Source organism: Colletes gigas, unplaced genomic scaffold (assembly GCF_013123115.1).
Source record: "Colletes gigas isolate AHSC1104 unplaced genomic scaffold, ASM1312311v1 Colletes_gigas_Sc00004, whole genome shotgun sequence".
Taxonomy (NCBI): Eukaryota; Metazoa; Arthropoda; class Insecta; order Hymenoptera; family Colletidae; genus Colletes; species Colletes gigas.
Genome location: NW_025106633.1, coordinates 6944765 through 6966204, shown reverse-complemented (window position 1 = coordinate 6966204; position 21440 = coordinate 6944765). Strand labels below are relative to the sequence as shown.

Genomic DNA, 21440 nt, shown 5'->3' with positions numbered 1-21440 from the left:
CGTGTCCGATCGTGTCCGACCTCGAGCCGTACATGCAGTGGCTCAAGGTGTCCGAGTACCCAGGTGACAAGGAGAAGTCCCCGAAAGGGATTTTGGTCCAGGTACAGGCGGCTCGTAACCGCTAAGGTGGTGGAGATTCCTCTCGGCGGATGGTCTTCTCGGGGCGCACTCGATCCCTAACCAAAAGAGCATTCCGATCGTAGACTATTTAGACGAAGGACTCTGGTGACTTCTGGCCGCTTCTCTCGATTAAATACCCTAGTGACTAACGATGGTGGAGGAGCTGACGCTGGAACCGCGCTTACCCTGTATCTTAGAACGTTTCAGGTTGCCTGCTCCCGGACCTCTGCGCGTTCATTTTATCGTTTTCAGTAACATTCGCTCGTCCCGACCGGTGTATTTAACTTGTCTGTATTTTAATGATCCTCCCAGGTGCGGGTCTCCTTAGAATTTCTCTCAGAGGTCTCTTGGAATCAGATTCGTTCCTATAACGTTCACGATTCAACCCCCTGCCTCGAAAGATACGAGAAATTGTGTTATTGCGCAATAGTGCTTTTTGAAGAATCAATTTTTGAAGCTTTCTTCTAATGGCTCCGTTGGCGTCCAGCCAATTGGCAGACTCTGATAGAGCTCTGGTCTTCCGGCGCCTGTGAAAGCGTCTTTGGCCACATTTTCAAACTGAATCGCGGGGCAAGGGGTTGATGAGATCCCTGAGAAGCAGTCCAAAGGCTTTTAGACTGTGACTGGCCTAATTTTGAAGGAGCAAACGATCCCCAGGTCCCAGGGATCTCATTTGATCGTGGAGTGAACGAATATGGTACCAAGCGACGTCTCTTTTTACTTTCTTTTCTTGGAGTCTGGTTAAGAAACGGTGGTTGGGTCTATTTTTCCTGTAGAGAGCGTGAAACACCGTCCGATACTGACCAGGGCACCGAGAAACATGACCGTTCTGATCGGAGGCAACGCAACCATGAACTGCGAGGTGCTATCGGACGCGCATCGTCACCTCGAATGGTATCACGGTTATCACACTTCTTTCGACACTGTCAACAAAACCAATCACAGTTTCCGGGTGGAGGTCAAGGTGGGCACGTAGAACTATTTCACACCGCATGATACGATTCTTCTCTACGCTTATCAGAGCTTTCGCCGTTTATGCTTTTTCTCCTGTCCGTCGAACACCATTATCCTTTGCTTTTTAAATACGATAGATTTCTCAGACAGCTTGCTTTTACTTGGGACCTTGATTCCAATATGAATCTTTGCTTGTTATACCCAACAATTGTTTGTACAATTAATTGGTTGCTCAAGTGTTATCTTATGGGTTCCAATTAATCGAAATCTACCGTATTGCTATTAAACTTGATTTACTCCCACTGTTGCTCCGTATCAGTTTGTATTTCCGTTTGACGAACAGAGAGCGTGTGCATGCGAGTGGAGAGCAATTTCTCGTGCATGTCCTCGAGTGGCCAGTCGATATTCTTTCAAATTAGCCTGTCCAAGCTTGTATCGTTATTTCTTTCACTTTATGAAAACGTGTCAAACTTGCACCGCACAGTATATCTTACGTTGCATCAGTTTCCAAATATTGGAATTTTTTTATGTAAAAAATGGGCAAGTTTGGGTTCGTTTGTTGTTTTCCAACGTTCTCGACGGGCGATGTTTCTGCCACAGGATGGAACGAACGTGCAAAACCCGGAAGTGCTCAAGCTGTACAACGTGACCGAAAGGGACGAGGGTTGGTACACCTGTATCGCCCAAAACACGTTGGGGGAAACGTTCAGCAGCGCCTATTTGCGAGTAGTCGAATGTAAGTACCTGAAGAGTTTGATTTACAAGAAAACGTTGTTCGAGAATTTCGAATTTTGAACAAATATTTCGATCAGCCTTGGACGACAGAGTGCCCATCCCCGCGAAACCGCAGATCCTCGTGAACGTCCTGGCCGCGGTTCTGTTCATCTTCTTCGCCGTGGGCGTCGTGGTGGTCATCTACATATTCCACCGGCTGAAGCGCGAGAAGATGAAGAAGCTGCTGGCGATCGAGACCGCGCGCGCCGCGGTGGTCACGCAATGGACCAAGAAAGTGATCGTCGAGAAGCAGAATCTGGTGAACGCCCAGAACGTTCAGGAGCCATTACTGATGCCGGTGGTAAAAATCGAGAAACAAAAGTCTACTGTGGCCGCTGAGGACAGCAACGGCGGCAGCATATCGGAGTACGAACTCCCGGTGGACAGCGCCTGGGAGCTGCCCAGGGAACACTTGAGTCTCGGGAACACCCTCGGCGAGGGAGCCTTTGGAAAAGTCGTCAGAGCACAGACCAACACTGGGAAACCTGGTATTCCCAACGTGGTGGCTGTCAAAATGTTAAAAGGTACGTTCTACGAAACTTGGACTATCTTCAAACGTTGTCACAAACCACAGACGAGGTATAAGAGCAGACCTTTCACCTTATGCTGTTAGCTAGCTAGTTGACTCCTTGCTTGCTAGGTAGCTCACTGCTTACTAGCTAGCTAGCTCATTCCTTGCTTGCCTAGCTAGCTAGCTGACTCCTTGCTAGCTAGCTCACTCCTTTGCTATACCTAGTTCACTCCTTTGCTAACTAGCTAGGTCACTCCTTTGCTTGCCTAGCTAGCTAGCTGACTCCTTGCTTATCTAGCTAGCTCACTCCTTGCTAGCTAGCTAGCTCACTCCTTACTAGTTTAGCTAGCTCACTCCTTGCTAGCTAGCTACCTCACTCCTTGCTACCCTAGCTATCTCACTGCTTTCAGGAAAAAAATCGATGCTTAAACCCCATATTCCAAATTGATAATTCCTTTGCAGAGGGTCACACGGACGCAGAGATGATGGACCTGGTGTCCGAAATGGAGATGATGAAGATGATCGGGAAGCACGTGAACATAATAAATCTGTTGGGCGCGTGCACGCAAGGAGGACCGCTGTACGTGGTCGTGGAGTTCGCTCCTCACGGGAATCTGAGGGATTTCCTACGAGACCACAGACCGTCCTCTGGATACGAGCCAACGATCGGGCAAGAGGCCAAGGAGAAGAAAACCCTGACGCAAAAGGATTTAGTGTCGTTCGCGTATCAAGTGGCGAGGGGGATGGAGTATCTGGCGAGCAGGCGATGCATCCACAGGGATCTGGCCGCCAGGAACGTCCTGGTCAGCGACGAGTACGTCCTGAAAATCGCTGACTTCGGTCTTGCCAGGGACATTCATTGTCACGACTACTACAGGAAAACGACGGACGGACGGTTGCCGGTTAAGTGGATGGCGCCCGAGGCTCTGTTCCATCGGGTTTACACCACTCAGTCCGACGTGTAAGTGTCTTTTTGATTGTTTCGTCAAGAATGAGAACATCAAAGAGTGTTTCTTTTTTTGTGATGTTACAGATGGTCGTACGGAATTCTGTTGTGGGAGATCATGACGCTGGGTGGCACACCCTATCCGTCCGTACCGTCCGTGGAGAAATTGTTCCAGTTGCTGAGAACTGGTCATCGAATGGAAAAGCCACCATGTTGTTCCATCGAAATGTAAGGAGATTTAATCGAAATTCTTGTGTCGTTATTTAGTTGCTATGTCGTTATCGATAAATAATACGTCACAGATACATGCTGATGAGGGACTGCTGGAGCTATCAGCCCAACGAGAGGCCGATGTTCGGGGAACTGGTCGAAGACCTGGATAGGATACTAACGATCACTGCGAACGAGGTGAGAAATCGTTGAAGTGATTGTTTAAATCATTAAATTTCTGTCTTCTAATCTCGAACGATTTCAGGAGTACCTGGACCTTGGTCTACCGCAATTGGATACACCGCCCTCCAGCCAGGAGTCGAGCGAAGCCTCGGACGACGAGGGAGAGGAGAAATTCCCCTACTTGCTGTGAACTTCTTAGCCCCGAGCGATCGGGCTTCACCGAAGAATGTGTACGATTTTTATTACAACACGAACGTCCATGAGGAACGACGAACGAAAACGAAAGAGGGTCGAGGAAGAACGAAGAAAGTTAATTCAGGAACGCTGGTGTACGGAGGTCGATCGACTGACCCCAGCGAACACGCCAAATAATATAAATCAGTATTGACCTGTTAGCGCGTATTCTGTAGAATTAAGGGACAAAGGCGAAGAAATAACTGTCGATCGAACGAAAAGCAAACTCCGGCCTTCGAGGAGACTGATCTTTTTTTTTTTCTTTTTTTTTTTCATAACGTGGAGAAAACACTGTATTTATTTTCCTGCGTCGTTAAATACACTGGGAGAGCGAGGTTTTCAGAAACAATTGCCGAATTCGTCGTAGACGCGACGAGATCCCTCAGTATTGGAACGTTTATTGTTCCCACGGATATTTTTGTACGTTTCTCAGGTTTCGTGGGTTGTTCGAACGAGGAACGAACCGCCTCGATGAGGTGTAAAAGTGTCCTTTTTACGTCGTCCGATTTTGTACATGTTATCACCGTGCCATTGATAAGTGCCTTGGGGTGAAGAGAACGGAAGCTCGGAGTTCCGGCGCCAGGGCTTTCTTGTAAAAAGAAACGGAAAAAAAGGGGAGAGATACGCGAAGGGAACGGGACGGATTTATTCTCGATGCAAACGTGTTTATAACTAGTCAATTGATGAAACATTGTACGTTTCGCTGTAACATAGTTAAACGATAAATATGTGTATGTTAGGCGTTTTCTACGTGAACGAACTTGAATGGACAACGACCGCGTATTTTACTAGGATTATTTTTATCTTCGTGGAAGGAGCGAACAGTTAGATTCTAAGTGACGGTCGCGAGTCACGGACTCGTTTGGCGTTCTAACGACGCCGGACGGTCCGATTGGACGTTCCTCGCGTCTAATTGGCACCGTCGATGCTCCAATGACACGCGCGCTCGTTGGAGATAGGCGGGCTGACGAAGAGCGTATGTACAGTCGGGAGCGCGAGAGATCTGACCTGGGTGGGCGGGGCCTCCGTCGGCTAGACAGCTCGCCAGTGTAAAATTTGCAATAACGCGAGACCTGTAAACGGCCGTCGCCCATTTGCCAGAGAGAATCGACGCGAACGCTCGTGCTCCCAATACAATTCGAATAATCGTATCGGAAACGACGTGTAATTTTGTACCGAGGCAACGAGAGCATTTTTGCACACGAACAAATTCGATCACATCGTCCACGTTGATGTAGAAGCAACGGATGTATAAATGGTGCATGCGAAAGAGGTGCTTAGCAGTAGATAATTTATTTCCTGTATATTGTTACTTAGGACGTATTTTAGGATCCTTTCTTTTGTATACCTTCAGACCCTAGAAACTCGAACGAAATCGTCGACAATTGTGTAAAATATATATGTGCGATACGTTGGTAGAGAGGAGTGTAATAAACAAACAAACAAAAAAAAAGGAAACGTGCGCCAACCAGAGATTTTTGTATATAGCACCAGACTTGTTTATTTAAAAGTTTCATTTTCTTTTTGTTACCCAGCACCTAAAGGTAGCCAGTAAACCAGCATTTACCAAGGTAGAATGTATGTATAGTTTCTGCGTAAATATTGGATTATTATTGTAACGTGAGTTTCATCTCGAATAAACCATTCGAACTGTACCCACATCATTTAACGTCTCTTGTTTTTCTCTTTTTATTCCCTGCTGTTTTCGATGGGGAGCTATCGTTTAAAATTTCTTTATTTCACGAGTAGCGTAGTTAAAAGTTTTAATACGGAAAAAGATCCGCTTCGGCGATTTCAGTAACCTTAAAACATGTTGTCAAGGTCAATGTTTTGAGTATTTTTAGTTTCAGAGGTAAAAATACTTTTATCTATATCCCCGAAACTAAGGTCAAGCACCTATTTATATTAGCGTATGCCTCGTCGGTGACCTTGACCTTGACCTTGACCTTGACCTATATTATACTCGAATCTATCGACGACCTTTCTCAAACATTAAAAGTATGAAATATACATTTTGTTCGCATAAGTGAAAAATTCAGAACGTTGACCTTGACAACACGTATCTAGGTCATTAAAGTCAGTGTAGTGGAACCTTTTCTACATAACCATACTAAAAGATATACTGATCTAACAATAAATCACTTAATTTTAGATCTTTTACATAATCATGGATTTTTTTTTATTTACCAATTTCCAAAAAATTTATTTATTCAATTAAAAATACTTGTGAAAAGAATCTAAAAACGAGTGCTAATCATAAGTTGTCAACTATACATATACCTTTTCTTTGCAATCAAATTTGACAAACAACTTTGACAGAATTGACATTTGTCGCTTGGTAAATATTTGACTTTTTATTCTTTTTAAACAGTGTCACCAAGAGTTATAACATCGTAACATCGAGTTCTTGAATAATCTAATTATTACCATCGCACTAAATACCATAAATCGAAGCCAATTAAGCGCTAGTGTAAAAAAGTAGGTACACGGCGTATTAAACGAATATAAACGATTAAACAAGCCTACTTGAGAGTATGATTGATCGAAAGAGGATGTCAACCCCGCCCCCTCCCCATTAACACAGAACCGCGTGTCCACAGAAAAGTTGACTAAACAGCAACCGATGGCGCTGGGATCAGTTCGTTTTGTTGTCATCAGCCACATTTACACTAAGTTGTTTTTACCAGGTTTTTAGTGGAACGTTTAATTTTCTATTCTTCCATTTAGCTTCGATTCAACGACAGAAGATGCGAAGGATGGTGCGTACCATTTACACGAAATTTCCTGGCGAATAGCACCAGTGACAGTTGCCGTTGTGTGCTACATTCGACGTTCAGGTTAGAATTCGATAACCCACTTTTTCTGAGTGACCGAATCTGTTTCTTCCTGCCAATCGTCGGTCACTGTATTTTGTTTCGTTCCTCGACGATCAAATGTCGCGTCAGACAGCGTGACAGTACGAAGGGTTTTTATCGAATTCGACTGTTAGAGGGCTTTGACCCTTTTCTGCAATACTGCTCTATCACCGCACTTTTGTTATCAGTTGTCTAACAATTCTCGCAAAACGAAAACACTGCGGATTATCGTGCGTGCTCCGAGTTACAATGTGGAATAATTTTGAAGTAATTTCGTGCCTCTGTAATACAATAGTATTTATGTGGGTTGTCATAGGTAACGACATTTATTAAATGGTGATTACCAGTGCCATGGAGAGAAGAATCAAGTTGAAAACACTGAATAGTCACATAACATGCAAGATATGCAGAGGCTATTTGATAGATGCCACTACTGTCACGGAATGTTTACACACATTTTGCAAAAGCTGCCTGGTGAAACATTTAGAAGAGAAGCACACATGCCCGACATGCCAAATAGTGATACATCAATCGCATCCTCTTCAGTATATAAGCTTCGACAGAACTATGCAAGATATCGTATACAAATTGGTTCCTGACCTTCAAGAGAGTTAGTAATTTTGCTTTTAGAAAAGATGACAAAGCTTGAGAAACATATAACCGAGCGTACTTTCTTTCAGATGAAATTAAAAGGGAGAGGGAATTTTATAGAGCGAGAGGTTTACCTTGCCCGAAAGACATCTTACCGAATGCAGGGGAAGTCGAGGAAGATAAAGCAAGCGCGGACGCGCATGCTGAATCCGACTATCACCGAGCAGACGAACAGGTACGGATACTTGAAATACTGCCTTTGTATTTAAACTATTTTTTCGCGGTATTAATTGATAAACGTTTCTTTCAGGTTAACGTCTGTTTGGAATGTGTAAATACAAATTTAAAGACGTTGAAACGAAGATTCATTAGATGTTCTGCCCAAGCAACTATTACGCATTTGAAAAAGTTTATTGCCAAGAAAGTCCTAAACGGGATGGAAAGATATCGAGATGTAAGTAAAACCTACACAATGGTATAAAAACTTATGACTAATTCGTTAACGCCTCTGTTACAGATTGATATGTTGTGCAATGACGAACTCTTAGGTAAGGACCATACGTTAAAATTTGTTTATGTAACGAGATGGAGGTTCCGGGACCCACCTTTGAGGCTACAATATAGACCACGAATAGACATTTAAGACTAATATTTCTGTGTTCGATACGCGATGAAAAATCACAAAGAATCTGTACCTACTTTATACGTTTCCTAGTTCTATTCATATATTGCCCGTTGTAGTACTTATTTCTGTGTTCGCAGCAAGAACTTGAGAATTGAATTTCGAAGTAGAGATTGGCTTCTCGCGACAAGAAAAGAAAAAAAAAAAATGAAAATGGCTTTAGACTTACATCTTTCTACCGTATCGTCTTAATCAGAATACCAATAGTCATTAGCACAACGTACGTGTAAAAATAGGGATTCCATCATTATACACTTGATTATATTTTCTTTCTATTCATAGCTAGGGTTCCGAATCGTTTGCATACCGTATCATGTGAGTTACATTAACTCGACTCTTCGAATTCGGTGCGTTACTTTTTACGAGTATAGATTTCTCTAACGAATAGTGTAAGTAGTCCAAGAACGCAATGGCGACACTATCAGAAAATGAGGACGTTTCTGTTTAACTTCAGTGTCGCACAACGTGTTTTGTAAACATTTCATTTGCAATGTTGCATCTCGTGACCGTGACGTGATACACCTTGCGTGTTCTTATATCCAATTTGAGTAAATATTTCAAGCATTCTTCGTTACAAAATACAAGAATGCCGGTTAGTGTCTTTTGCGGATGAAGGTTTATTAGTTTTTTCGTAATCGACAACGGGATAAAGTCGCCCTTCTATTCGTAATCCTAAGACGTGAATTGTTTTGATACGTACCCTGATTGTATATAGAATATTTTTGACAGAATTCTGATAACATTGCGCATGGACGCAGCTTTGTATTAGACGAATGAAAGAAAGGAAAAAAAGAGAAACTGGGTCTAGACAACGAGGGTCTAGGCCTCTTTAACTTTGTATGTTTACGCACTGTACACATTCTAATTCGGCCCCGAATTTCTCTCAATACCGGGCTACAAAAGAATTTTATCAGATGTGACATATTTTCTCGAGGGATTTGATAAGGACAACGACGTGTTGAGCGGAACGCGGGGCATTTATCGCTTGTAGTAAATGAACTTGTTTCATCAGACAGTGTAAAGCGAAAAACCGTGTGATTGTATATAAATATTCTAGGGAAATGAAATGAAATCGACTTTACAAAGTAGCAGCATTTCATGAATGCTAGGGCTTGTACGTTGTACACTATGTGTGTATCTCCATAAATTATTAAATAAATATGTTTTGTACAGTATTAATCCAATTTTATTATTCATTGAAAAAAATAATTATAACGAAACTATCTAGAATCCGTGTCTCGGAAATAATCGATATCGATATCAGTGCCTCGCAAATGCTGCGTACTTCGCTTAGATGGTATTTACCGACAGTTAAACATTTAAATGTTATAGAAAATTCATTAAACAATGTTTCGAACCTACGAATTTTCTTTGGTCAATTTTACGAAACATTGGTTATCGAATAGACTTGCTCTCTTATGACTATATAAGGAAATAAAAATTCGTAGAACGTTGGTAGATTATCTAACTGTACGTGGTCACCAAATTAATGGCGGGTCATCGACGGAATATTAATTTCGATCAAATGACTGACACGAATTTTATCACGTAATACCAAATTGAAAAACGTAACCGGTACAGATAAATTCTCGTTACAGCGTTCTTAAAAGTATAATTAATAAACAATACTCACTCGTATGTGACAAAATGTACTCCCGCTCTGGCAAAATGTGCCGCTCAAATTTCGATTTTCCGAATGGTCGTGTATCTCGCACATCTTGAGAGAAAGAGTTTCAAATATGTATTAAACGAATAGTTTACAACCTCGTAAAGACGACAAATAAGCAACAGCAATTTAAATATTAAAACTTACATTAATTTTCTTGATAAATTCGCAGAAAGCACGGGGTCCAGCGTTGCACACAAAATTTCGTACCGAGCACGTTCACCGTTTGAAACACTGCGCATGCGCTAGCGTGGAGCAAGTTGAAACTTGTCCGCGCATGCGCGGTAGACGCTGAAATAGTTAATGGTCAATGCGTGATTACTAGAGACCGTTGCTGCTGTCCAGCAGCACGGCAAGTGCAATTTAGCCGTTTAATTTTCAATGAATTTGATTTGACGAGCCAGTGTTTTCTCATATGTGTGTACTACGTGCAACTTCGCGATTAAATGAGCTTGCAAGACAGCCTTTTTTCCGAAGAGGTGGAGCACGACGTGACTCTGTTTTCAAGGGATAAAAAACGGAAAAGGTAAGAGCTAAACGATCACGTTTCCTAAAGCAACGACGCGCCTTTAAAGGTTAGATCAGTAGCTTTTGTAACGTGTCTCCGAACGTTATTCCCTGCTTTCGGTTTCTGTCAATGTTTACGACGATATAAACCGGGAAGCTTTCCTTACAGAAGCCACTGAACTTGCAATTGCAAAAATGTAAGTCTAAATTATTTGACGTCTGTCATTGGTGTACAAAATAAGATAGCACACGTCGTTAATTAGATAATTTGCGATTGTTCTTAGTTACTTTCCCGAACGTCACACGGCGTGGATGACTTAGGTTATATATATCTGCATCCTTGACATGCAATTATTTGAGTGTTCGAAGACAAATATTACTGCCGTTAGGTTTTCGAATAATAGATAAGACGATACCATACAACCGCCAAAGAACCGTGTAACATGTTATCGACTTCTTTCACGACCTCTGAGTTGCACCGTTATAAATATCTCGGTCCGACGCTAAATGATTAATATCATCGTTTTCCGGACTACGATCGTTGACTCGTGCGTATTTCCGAAGATAGTTCCGTTACGTTACTGGATTCCACGTTTCTTCGTTTTTGACGTGATCCGCGTACTTCGGACGACGACGCTTCTTTTTTATTCATCGTCGAACCTTTCTATTTTTAGCAAACTGCATAACGTTTTGAAAAACATAAAAGAACCGCAAGTCCACTGGCACCTTGCCTGAAGAAAATAAAGAAACATTTCGCGCGTTGATACGTTATCTAATATTACCTTACGAATGTACAAAGCGTAATTATCAATAAGGTAGTCGGGTTTTTGAGTTACGGATATTGGTTAAATACCCTTTCATGGACAAATGAACTTGCATCCGCCGTTGAACGATTAAAGAAAATTTGCACGGAATCCAAAGTTCGATAGAACGTATTATCATTCAGCGACAACAAAAGTTAAATTCCAGTGAAAATATTGTGCAATAATACTCATTTCTTCGATACGACAGTGAGCGATTTACATGCACTGAATACACTTTCCGATTATAATTTCTTTCGTAATCACCAATATACAGATTTCATAACCGTAAATAACGGAACAAATTTTTCCAGGTGTTTCTGTTTTACGAATGCGTACAGATAGGACGCAATTGATGTAAATAAGGTTGAAAGCGGTGTTGTTGCGTGCGATATTGCATAATTACTGAAATCACGCACGAGGGAAACCAAGTTGGTCCGTTTTTGAACAGGTCCTCTGCAACGACGATTGTTAATCTACTGGCTGCGCTGCCCGCTTAGCGTATGTCGTTCACGTATACGCGTGATTACGTGAACCACGCAACGCTTACGCGACTGCGGTCTCTTTTTTTCTTTGTAGTTCAAGGCTCGTTCGTTTGGTCACTCGTTGGACGTAATTAATAAATCGAACTTACTCCACGCGGGGTTGGTCGTTTTTGCTTGTACCGGCGAGTCGATTTCTTTTTCTTCTCAGCTTTCATCCGGGCAAGGGGATGGGTAAAGGGGAAGGATAGAACCGATTTATCGCGCTACACGCTTCGTTCCACCTGAACGGTTAGCATGTAATTTAACTATCGCGTAACGTGGAACATCGGTAAAGGTGAAAATCTATCTCCGGTAATATGAGATCAAATAAATTTTTATTATGGATATATCTTTAAGATACTGTAAAATATTCTGGTAAAATTTGAAACATTAACAATGTTATAGGTAGGTTTAAAAAAATTCTAGGAAAATGTTAAACTTTAATTATTATTATTATAGAGATTAGCTTTCGCGTCCCCTGGATCTGTAAGACACTTTCACTTTCTAAGGGTCGTACCGCCCATTTTAGAGTTGCTTTATATTGAAACAGTTATGGAACTTTTTTAATATGCTCCGTTCAAAGAGTCGAAACGGAACTTGTATAATAAAAGTTCGTATATTGTAAACAACAATGAGAATTTATAAGAAATAAATTCTTGAATAAGAGGGACGGTCATTGCCTGCAAGTAATCTAGTACACCCCCTTATTACAAATTAAAAATAAATAAAGTCTGAGCTTTTAAGTTCTAATGTGTATTGAACAATATATATAAAAACATTTCAATTAATTGCTCTGTAATTTCGATCCCTTTAATTGGGATCTATTCATACGTGTAAAAAAGAAAAAAAAACTTGTCTGTTCCATTCTTTTTCCTTGTTTGTCCTGTCCACTCATGTACAGTCTTTTTCATGCCTCACATAATATACGCCTTTGCTGCGCTATTTCCCGCTAGCTGTGAATAACGTTTCGCCCGTTAAAAGTAACGGTCAGTTTCAGGTAGAATTGTTACGTAAAATTTGTTTAAATTTGTTGGTAGCTTATATTTAGTAAAAATTGGAGTGTACCAGTAGCTGACCATATAAGGCAGTGGTTTTCGATACTTGCTCCGTAAACACCGTTACAAGACATATTCAAATTGTTTTAAAACAGTGACGGAGTAAAAAATACAGCCACAATGGCTGCCCAATGATGGCTTTCTATTGTGAGCATGACCGCCGGTGCCCTTAGTTTTAATTCTTGTTTTTCAGAGGTGTCAACTACTGGTACATGCTCGACCAGTGCTTTCACCTTGATAGCAATTACGCGTGACAAAGAATATGAAAGAAACACGTCCTTATTAACGTAATACTAGATCGAAGATTATAACCTATACGAATGTTACGTGAAATGGTAACGTGACCGTTATTCGGCCGGAATGCGGTCGAAACGCCGGCATTGGGACGCTAAGATAACTCTAAATTCGAGGAAACGAACGAAGGAGAAAGTAAATGTCGCGTTATGTAAAAGTTAGGCCAGCCGGCGTTCATCTGACACAGGATACTGCAGCGTGGCCCGGGGCAAGGCGGTTACGTTCACCGTCGACCGTCCTCAGTCCGGTCTCACTTTCAACGGCGATCGTAACGCGGTTCTTTTCACTTTTGCAGAGTACTCGTCTTTCCACCTGTAAACAACTATCGGAGGTTCATCATACACCAGCTGGTGCAGGATCGTTTCGACGATCTGCACACGTTCTCGATCGGCCAGGGTTCGGCGAGACGGACCGTCGTGTGCTACAAAAGTGACGTGATAAGGTATCGAGACTGTTGTACGTTCATTACGGTGACACTAGATCAACGATAATACAAAACAAGAGTTTATTCATTTTCCCGCTGATACGACCGATCTATCAGCTGTGCAGTGATACTTAACCGCGGCGTATTATGGAAAACCGGCAACACTGTGCCGCGAATGTTCACTAAGAGATCTAGGGAATTCGTTGTTAAAATTAATTTAAACAATTAAGAATCTTCTGAAGCAGTGATGGCAAATCAAGAATCTTTTGCGTGCTTGTATACTAGTAAAGTTAATTAATTACTAGAGTAAAGTGGAAAATATACATATTTCTAATTACAGTCTTTTTTTTTATCTTTAAATGCGTAATACTTGATACTTTTCGCGACCAGCAGCAAACTTGAGTGTTTTTTCTATGATGCGTCGGTATACAGTTAGGTGTGATTGTATGGTAAGTATATGTATATTGTAAGCTTACAATTTGATTATTCAACACATCTAAAGATTTACCGTAACATGTGGTTACGTGATAATATTGATACAAGTTCGATTAATTTGCTATCACTGTTCTAAACTAGATCGTGAGCTCTAGAAGCTTAAAAATCATTGAACTATTGACTGCAAATCTGTTTTCTCCTCCGTCGATAATTCGCTAATACATCGATAGAATTATGGCACTAGGCATTAGTAGTTTTTTATGCAACTTCAAAGATGCACAGTGTATACTGTTAAATTGCTAAAAAAGATTGTAAATATATTTTTCTTTTACATAAAGCTGTTGTCGATGATATCCTGTGGACAAAAAACATGTAAAATTTTCAAAGATTAAGAGAACCCCCAAACTATTCGTATTTAACACAAATAAATGTCGGGACATCCCTAAACACGAAAAATGTGTTCATATACGAAGAACAAACTTTTTTATTCTGATTACTTAGCGACCACAAACAAATTTACTTTTCTCATTTTAATTTATCTTTATAACGAAGATTGTATGCTAAATTTATCGTAAGAAGAACAAATATCAGTCTTGACAGAATTTCGTATCAGTACTGAGTCAAACATTTTAGCCAACCTTAATTATGAAATATATAAAATGAAGTACAGGAACACGAATTTGATTGTTTAATCTGTTCTGGGTTAAATATTTAGTGTAATTTATTTGTCGTCTCGATCAAATAAGATCGAACGTAAATATATTTTATTTCCGATTTTTCTTCAAATTGGGATCTCAAAAATTCCATTTACAACTTAAGAATGATAAAGTGAATGGTTTTTATGTAATTACTGTGTGCACAATTTTTTAATTTCACGTTGTACTGCTTAGAATTTCTGGATCACTTTCGTTCAACTATTTTCCATAAACTACTCAAAAAAGAATGTAAAGTTAAATCATAATTAACATTAGAAACTTATGCAAGTAGAACAAATTGTCAAATATGCGTGAAATTCACAAGCAGTCCTAATGAAACGAATTTACGATTACGAAATGAATTCACGGCGGTGGAATTCTTACGGCGTAGCAGCGGCGAACGAAAGTGAAACTGATCTGCTCAAGGTCACGTAGCGTATTATCCGGATGTGTCGAGAAGACTGCCCAACATTATGAGGTACGCTCGCCTAATGTTAACAAACGTATTAATTTTCTATTAAGGGATCCGAAATTGAATGGTGTGCAGTGTAAATCAAACGTGAAAGTCACTGATACGCTGCTTGAGATGGGCGTTGAAGGACGGCGTTCGCCCTCCGCTTCGCCAGAACGTGTACGAGCCCAGAGGCAAGGTGATTAAAAGACTACCAGGAATTTTATTTCGTCCAACAATGGAACAATAGGGAATAAGCTGTTTCGTTTAATTGTTTAGTAAAGTCAGTGCCAACGGTTGAGATCTATAGGCCACCGGCTGCTAGAAGGGCCAGAAATGAACATCAGACAAACACGGACCAAGTTCAAGTGCATTCGACCATAGATTCATCTTCTACTGTGAAGTAAGATACTAATTTTCCATTCTAATCGTACAGAAATATTTTAACTAATTTTGCTCGTTTCCCTTAGATCTACCCGACAGAAAAGGCCTGATCGTGCAGTCTATGTTCCAAGGCACCGTAGAAGTTTAGAAACCGAAGGAAGTCCCCAGCCCGTAGAATCCACTCGTACTAATCGTATGGTTAAAGACAATTTGAACTCCTCTGTTTCCCACGGACAACCAAAGTCAAACTTAAATCTCAAAGAAACAGATTCTGATGTTCAGACGAACGCGGAATGCGTGAAAAAGAAATCGAATACATGCCCTGACAAATGTCAGAACAATGTAGAGAATGAAACCAGTCAGCATCTTCAAACAGACTTGAAAGATACGATTTCTTCGAGTTCTACAGATGTACCTGTTATGGAAGCTTGTAACGAAGAAAAATCTGAGCAGCTAGACAATGTAAACGAGGATGTGCCAAATGAATCCGACTGCAGTACCGCTCCTGACACGGAATGTGAAAGGACTGATCTATTTCAATCACAGACTGTTGAAGAGGAAGAAATGTCTAATAATTCTAGCGAGGATAAGAATAGTTTAGATACAGTTGAAACGTATGTAAATAGTGAAGTTGATGTTAACGAAGATATAGAAAGGTCTGATAATTATAAGGATAATGTTGTTATAATATCAACGTCAAATAATAACAAGAAGAACGAGGAACACTTAAACAAAGATGAAATAACAAATAAAAAGAATACGCAAATGATACATAGCAATATGGTATCCGACGTTTTAATTATCTCGGATACGGTACAAAAGAAACCGCAACCTGTTAAAAAAGTCACTCCTGTTCCTGTGATACCGCCGGAGAAGAAGGCGAAAAAGATTGAAAGGTCAAAAAGCAAACCAGCGCCACCACCTTCGCCGCCCATTAAAAAGATAAATAGGGACGAATGCGACTGGGATAGTTTGTTCGATGACAACGGTGATTGCTTGGATCCAACGCTCATAGAGGAGGCAAGTATTTACGTAGATATGTTCGATCGAAGGTAAGAAGTGAAAATTGTTTTACAACAACTTCGTGTTTAGTTAACTTCGGCAGTGGGTGACGTTATGATAGAACAACCGAAAAGCGATTACAAATCGTTCACGAAGCACATCGAAGTATCCAGCGACGAATTTGCTCATGTTGTCGAGATATACAATTTCCCGTCAGAGTTTAAGACCAGCGATTTAGCCGCTGTTTTCAGTTCGTTCAAGAACGGCGGTTTCGAGCTGAAGTGGGTAGACGACACGCATTGTCTTGGAGTCTTCAGTAGCCCTCTTGTTGGTAATTAAAAACATATCAAGCTTACGATCATGCCGTAATTAACAAACGCTCAAGGTTGGTGTGTTCTCAGCCGCCGAGGTACTGGCGTCGGATCATCCGTTCGTAAAGACAAGGCCGTTAAGCGAGGCCACAGCCTTGAGTAAAACGAAAGCAAGAAGAAGCGCAGAATTTTTGCAGCCTTACAGAAGTCGTCCAGAAACTTGCGCGGCATTGGCCAGACGATTGGTCACGGGTGCTTTGGGCGTGAAACTAGCCACAGCTAGGCAAGAACGCGAGCACGAGAAGAATGTATTGCGGGAAGCTAAAGGTAAAACACCATTTAATCATTTTTATTCTCTACGTCTACATACAGGATGCAACCGAATAACATGTACAAGTTGACAACTAAGTTTGGCCGCTTGTATATATTATTTGATCCTAACCTCTATAGAAACAGTGATCAGAGCGTATCGAAAAGTAAACATTTTCTTATAGAAAAACGTCGATTAGCTAATAAACAACGAGAGGATGTCTGGGAAGGCATAATACCTGAAAAGTAGCATTATCTGTTGGTAATGTAATATCATTACATTGAAGATTACTTACGTCATGTGTAAGTGTTTCGCGACATTTACATGCATTTGTGCCTTACTCATCTATTTTTCATCTTTGACAAACGCATTTTGTCGAACTGATTTGGCTATTGGTTTTGGGAACACGGAGATGACTTTGCCAATAGATGAGTGCGGCATAACGGAAATACCGTAATGGACATATTTGCTTAGGACTGATAAATGAGTTTTCAGCGCGTTTGTTTATTTTCTACATATATGCATATCACGATTGTCCAGACCAATTGAACGAGCGTGCCTGTTGCACTATTTTCTAACGAAAGGATATCGAGTATTTTAAGCGATATTCAAGATTGGCGATTTAGTCCCTAACACTAGAAAACCTACAAACAGAAGTAGAACATTTTATGATACGGTTATTCTTACCTCGACAGTTGCCTCTGTTATAAATTTATATATATGACGATAAACAATGCTGTGTTGTGCAATGATAATACGAGACAATAAATTTAGAATCGTAGAAAATAATAATACTCTTTACATACAAGCACGCGCGTGCGTGCACATACATCGATTTATTACAGTGATATGTAATCAAAACGTGTGTCTTCACAGAGTGATGAATTCACGGCGTGGAAACTGTATTAAAATATGATGTGGTATTTTATTATTGTCTGTGCAACATAAAATATTGTAGTTGTGAATTATGCCACATATACATATATATATATATATATATATCTGTTATATGAATGTTAAAATCTGACGCACAATCACGATATCTACACGTATTACAGACTTACTAAGAAAAACAAAAACTCAGAACTACAGATTGTATTTTTATATACAATTGTTACCAACAGAGGAATAAAGATATGTATCGCCAAATCCTAGTCAATGTACGCAAGAATTATGTTACCTATATTGTATGTTATATTGCAGAATTTTGTCACTAGCTGGCAAAAGAATTTGACGAAAAAGAAAAGAAATAAAAAAATATTTTATGTACCATACTGTTCGCATATATTTTCAACCCACTTAGGATCCGATTACATGTTAAAACCTAATTCCAGAGATTAAAAATTTATACTAACCGTAGCTTAAAAATGGCAGTATCGTGTGCTGTACATAAAAGGTACATGTATAATTGGAAAAAGTTACTTAATTCGTTAAACAGATAGGTCGCTTGATTACTTACTATTATAGAAGTATAATATATATTTCGTACAATAATTTGTTCAAATGTAATACAAATATGAGTGACTGATTACCATTTGCCGCCCTTCTTTTTCTTTTTCTGTTGAACTTTGCGTTGTTGTTGCCGTGGTCCTGATGTTTCAACTGCCGAGCTATGACGCGGATTGGGTGAAGGTTTTGCGTTCGTAGGCATTTTAGTGATATCGCTGTAACAATTTTAAATTTAGGTTAGATTTGTTTACTTTTTACGACCAAACAGCAACTTGTACGTGTAATTTTAATACGTACTAAAGATCGCTAGCTCCCGCGGCAGCACCCTGAGTACCCTTCATCACAGTATCTCGATTTCTTCTATCGCGTTTCTTTCTAAATCCACTACGTTCGTGTCTAGGCAACCATCGTTCCGGATCAGGTGGAATATTCGGGTCGTAATTTTTAGGCAATTTTCCTTTGCGTTTTCGTTTCTTGCGTTTCTTTTGTGTCACATCGATAGTAGGTTTGCTAAACAACCGATTAGAATGACAGTTAAACTACTTTTAATACGAAAAATTAGTGGTAAAGATGAAAGATACTTACCCAGGAGATGGTTCTATCTTTTTCTTGGCCACTTTGGTACCGATCACCCAGTTACTAGTCTCTAAAGCGTCGATGTCGGTTGTCTCTGAAAGATCATGGAGAGGCGGCAACCGTTTCGATAGAAGTTGCGCTTTTTCCGGGCAAAATTGTACATATGCTACTACTAATTGCGCCAATGTCTTGGTATCTGAAGGCGAAGCATCTACCATTTCTTGTAAAATGTCTGCTGCTACTTTAATTTCTCCTCCCCGTAAATAAAAGTCAGCGGCCTGCCGCCACAACTCTCCCAAGTTAGCAGTAGTCTCCTAAAAACGAGATCAATCGATATCAATCGAAAAAATTAGTACAATCTAATATGGCCATCGTTGAGAAGCTGAAATAATTAATTCGAGTAATAAACGTGCTTACCTTATTTTTCTTATAATAATTTACAGCGTTTTTAAGAGCAACAGATGCTTTCTCGCGGTTATTGTTAGCCATATGTAGAGTTACAAGCGCGCTAACAATACCCGGTAACGATCTATCCCTTTCGTTCAAACTTTCAAGAATATCAATTGCCTCTTGTTTCTCGTCGTGGCTTAACAGTAATTGTACGCAAACGAGTTTCATTGGTAGCTCTTTTTCTCCGATTGCGTGTTGCGTTAATAATTTTGCTGCTTCCTTTGCTTTGCCTTCTTTGCTAAGTTGCATTGCCTTAATGAACATCGCGTCTGCAGCTAGTACAGGATGTTCCTTGGCAAGTTTATTGCAAAGTGACTGACATTGTTCTGCCTATAGATATATGAAATATACATGTGATACAAAACAATAGCAATATGGAAAAATATGCAAGTATTATTGATCAAATTTCTACCTGGTCAGTATATAATGCTAGTAAACACTGATTGTATGCAATGCTTCTCCTTTGTCTAGAAGTTAGTTTATGCTCCAAGCTATCATGGGTAGCACTTTTCATTCTCTTCTTACTATCGAAAACATTTTGATCCCTATTGAGGCACACGAGATTATTGCTTGCAACTGCTACTAAAGCTATGTCATCTGGTTTCACTTTTAAGGCAGAAGTGTATAACGCTTGAGCTTCTTTCTCACGACCTTGGAGCTGAAGGCAGCATCCAAGCTGAACTCTAATAATCCCTAACTCATCTTCTATCTCTTCTTCGGCAACCCCATCTTCCTCCAATCCCTCTTTGCACATTTTTTCCGCCGTTTTAAGCTTTTTCTCCGCTTCTACTAACATAGTTTTGTCTTCTTTGCTACCTTGCGCGATTAAACGGCACGCCGCGTTATACGTCAATTCGTACGTGTCTTCGCGCAACACAGGAACTTCCAATTTCTGTTAAAACAATACGCAAGTGACAATATTTTTATACGTTATTCGAATAACTGTAATTAATCGAGAACTTACAGAATCTTCTATCGTTAAATTCACAGTCACTGCTGCAAGATTTGCTTCCCTTTCATCTTCGTACTCGTCATTAGAATGTTTTATAATGTCTCTGTACACGGAGAAACATTGCTCGTATTTCTCAAGTCTGTACAATATTTGTGCTTTGAGTTCTTTAAGTTTCAGCGAAGGACTCGGAACGTTATCAACTACTTTTAATGATTCGGGCACTTGGTTCAGTCGATACAAGCAATAAGCTTTTTCAAAGTGTAAGTTACTGCAAAAAAGAAGAGTCAATTAATTTCTCGTGGATAAAGAAGAATTTGATAGGGCATTGGTATGAAATATAATGGTAAATGGCAATCATACGTTGCAAGTTTTGGGTTCTTAATGATGAATTGTAGCGCATCGTTAAACTTGGACAATTGTATGCAGCAAACAATTTTGCAATGGAAAGCAGCTTCCTCATCTTGAGAAATGCCTAGAACTGAAATATTTTCGGTTTTAAGTACAGCGCAGTCTTTAGAATGTAGAAAATAGGTTATGTTGACGATACGTTCAGAAAAATCGATTAAATGCGTGGACTCGTAAAAACTCACTCTTATTTGCAGTTTTTAAGGCCCTCTCGTATTCTCCGTTTTGCCCGAATTTATTTAACTCCGCATAAAGAGCAGGAAGATTGCTTTCTTTTGTGGCCATATTGCTTATCTTCCAAACATATTCAACGTGGAACCGATTTGGTTATCGAACATGGAGCATTAGATGAACAATTCAAAAGAAATTACCGCCTACGTGTATGCATTACGACATACTTTTTCGTCATAGCTGAACATTGACGTTTGTTCGAACCGTTTATTCATACTACAATTTATTATTCGCCCAAAGAAAAGTACTGTGCGAATATTATTCGCATATCTTTAATAATTGTTGCTGCTTTCAATTTTAATAAGTGCCGAAAAAGTGTTTGTACATAATCCGAGGTTAGTAGACAATATTAAAATGCCAAAAGAATATTCGATTATACATTTTAAAATTTTTCAAAATTATATCCATATTTTTATTCTTATATCGTAACAATTTTTAATTTAAATTAACGGTTACAAT

General features: G+C 40.0%; 4 protein-coding genes across 8 annotated transcripts in view; 3 read left to right on the top strand and 1 right to left on the bottom strand.

Annotated features, from left to right (window-relative positions):
* LOC122394896 (fibroblast growth factor receptor homolog 1-like) overlaps window positions 1-5586 on the top strand; it is a 91022-nt gene extending 85436 nt beyond the window's left edge. For both annotated transcript variants that reach the window (XM_043392102.1, XM_043392101.1), the window contains 7 exons: window positions 897-1084; window positions 1675-1810; window positions 1887-2372; window positions 2822-3320; window positions 3393-3533; window positions 3608-3713; window positions 3781-5586. In XM_043392102.1, the coding sequence (XP_043248037.1) occupies window positions 897-1084; window positions 1675-1810; window positions 1887-2372; window positions 2822-3320; window positions 3393-3533; window positions 3608-3713; window positions 3781-3888 (1664 nt within the window). In that variant the 3' untranslated portion in view covers window positions 3889-5586. The remainder of the gene's footprint in view (window positions 1-896; window positions 1085-1674; window positions 1811-1886; window positions 2373-2821; window positions 3321-3392; window positions 3534-3607; window positions 3714-3780) is intronic.
* A 1005-nt stretch (window positions 5587-6591) lies between these two features.
* On the top strand, window positions 6592-9115 carry LOC122405251 (polycomb group RING finger protein 3). Of its 2 annotated transcripts, none has more exons than XM_043409842.1 (5): window positions 6592-6769; window positions 7104-7397; window positions 7468-7613; window positions 7689-7832; window positions 7896-9115. In XM_043409842.1, the coding sequence occupies exons 2-5, from the start codon at window positions 7121-7123 to the stop codon at window positions 8019-8021; spliced, it is 693 nt and encodes a 230-aa protein (XP_043265777.1). In that variant the 5' UTR covers window positions 6592-6769; window positions 7104-7120; the 3' UTR covers window positions 8022-9115. The 2 variants fall into 2 exon arrangements, with proteins under 2 accessions (XP_043265777.1, XP_043265778.1); XM_043409843.1 differs by having other exon boundaries at window positions 6600-6691.
* A 946-nt stretch (window positions 9116-10061) lies between these two features.
* On the top strand, window positions 10062-17988 carry LOC122405281 (putative uncharacterized protein DDB_G0287265). 3 transcript variants are annotated; one of them, XM_043409906.1, is made up of 8 exons: window positions 10062-10252; window positions 13202-13348; window positions 14983-15110; window positions 15191-15314; window positions 15382-16315; window positions 16388-16628; window positions 16699-16935; window positions 17103-17988. In XM_043409906.1, the coding sequence occupies exons 1-8, from the start codon at window positions 10173-10175 to the stop codon at window positions 17165-17167; spliced, it is 1956 nt and encodes a 651-aa protein (XP_043265841.1). In that variant the 5' UTR covers window positions 10062-10172; the 3' UTR covers window positions 17168-17988. The 3 variants fall into 3 exon arrangements, with proteins under 3 accessions (XP_043265841.1, XP_043265842.1, XP_043265843.1); XM_043409907.1 differs by lacking the exons at window positions 10062-10252; window positions 13202-13348 and adding an exon at window positions 13696-13779 and having other exon boundaries at window positions 17103-17985; XM_043409908.1 differs by lacking the exons at window positions 10062-10252; window positions 13202-13348 and adding an exon at window positions 14724-14938 and having other exon boundaries at window positions 15008-15110; window positions 17103-17986.
* A 301-nt stretch (window positions 17989-18289) lies between these two features.
* On the bottom strand, window positions 18290-21196 carry LOC122405280 (signal recognition particle subunit SRP72). The gene is made up of 8 exons (XM_043409905.1): window positions 20936-21196; window positions 20706-20823; window positions 20358-20613; window positions 19806-20285; window positions 19361-19723; window positions 18953-19257; window positions 18665-18877; window positions 18290-18582 (listed from the first exon to the last, which is right to left on the bottom strand). The coding sequence occupies exons 1-8, from the start codon at window positions 21033-21035 to the stop codon at window positions 18447-18449; spliced, it is 1971 nt and encodes a 656-aa protein (XP_043265840.1). The 5' UTR covers window positions 21036-21196; the 3' UTR covers window positions 18290-18446.
* Window positions 21197-21440: the final 244 nt, after the last annotated feature.

Coding starts and splice junctions, on each gene's coding strand:
- LOC122405251 (XM_043409842.1), top strand. CDS start 7,121: ATGGTGATTACCAGTGCCATGGAGAGAAGAATCAAGTTGAAAACACTG. Junction 7,398..7,467: donor GGTTCCTGACCTTCAAGAGA/GTTAGTAATTTT, acceptor ACTTTCTTTCAG/ATGAAATTAAAAGGGAGAGG. Junction 7,614..7,688: donor ATCACCGAGCAGACGAACAG/GTACGGATACTT, acceptor CGTTTCTTTCAG/GTTAACGTCTGTTTGGAATG.
- LOC122405281 (XM_043409906.1), top strand. CDS start 10,173: ATGAGCTTGCAAGACAGCCTTTTTTCCGAAGAGGTGGAGCACGACGTG. Junction 10,253..13,201: donor AGGGATAAAAAACGGAAAAG/GTAAGAGCTAAA, acceptor TCACTTTTGCAG/AGTACTCGTCTTTCCACCTG. Junction 16,936..17,102: donor TGTATTGCGGGAAGCTAAAG/GTAAAACACCAT, acceptor ATTTTCTTATAG/AAAAACGTCGATTAGCTAAT.
- LOC122405280 (XM_043409905.1), bottom strand. CDS start 21,035: ATGGCCACAAAAGAAAGCAATCTTCCTGCTCTTTATGCGGAGTTAAAT. Junction 20,614..20,705: donor AAGAACCCAAAACTTGCAAC/GTATGATTGCCA, acceptor TCTTTTTTGCAG/TAACTTACACTTTGAAAAAG. Junction 19,724..19,805: donor TAGCATTATATACTGACCAG/GTAGAAATTTGA, acceptor ATATATCTATAG/GCAGAACAATGTCAGTCACT.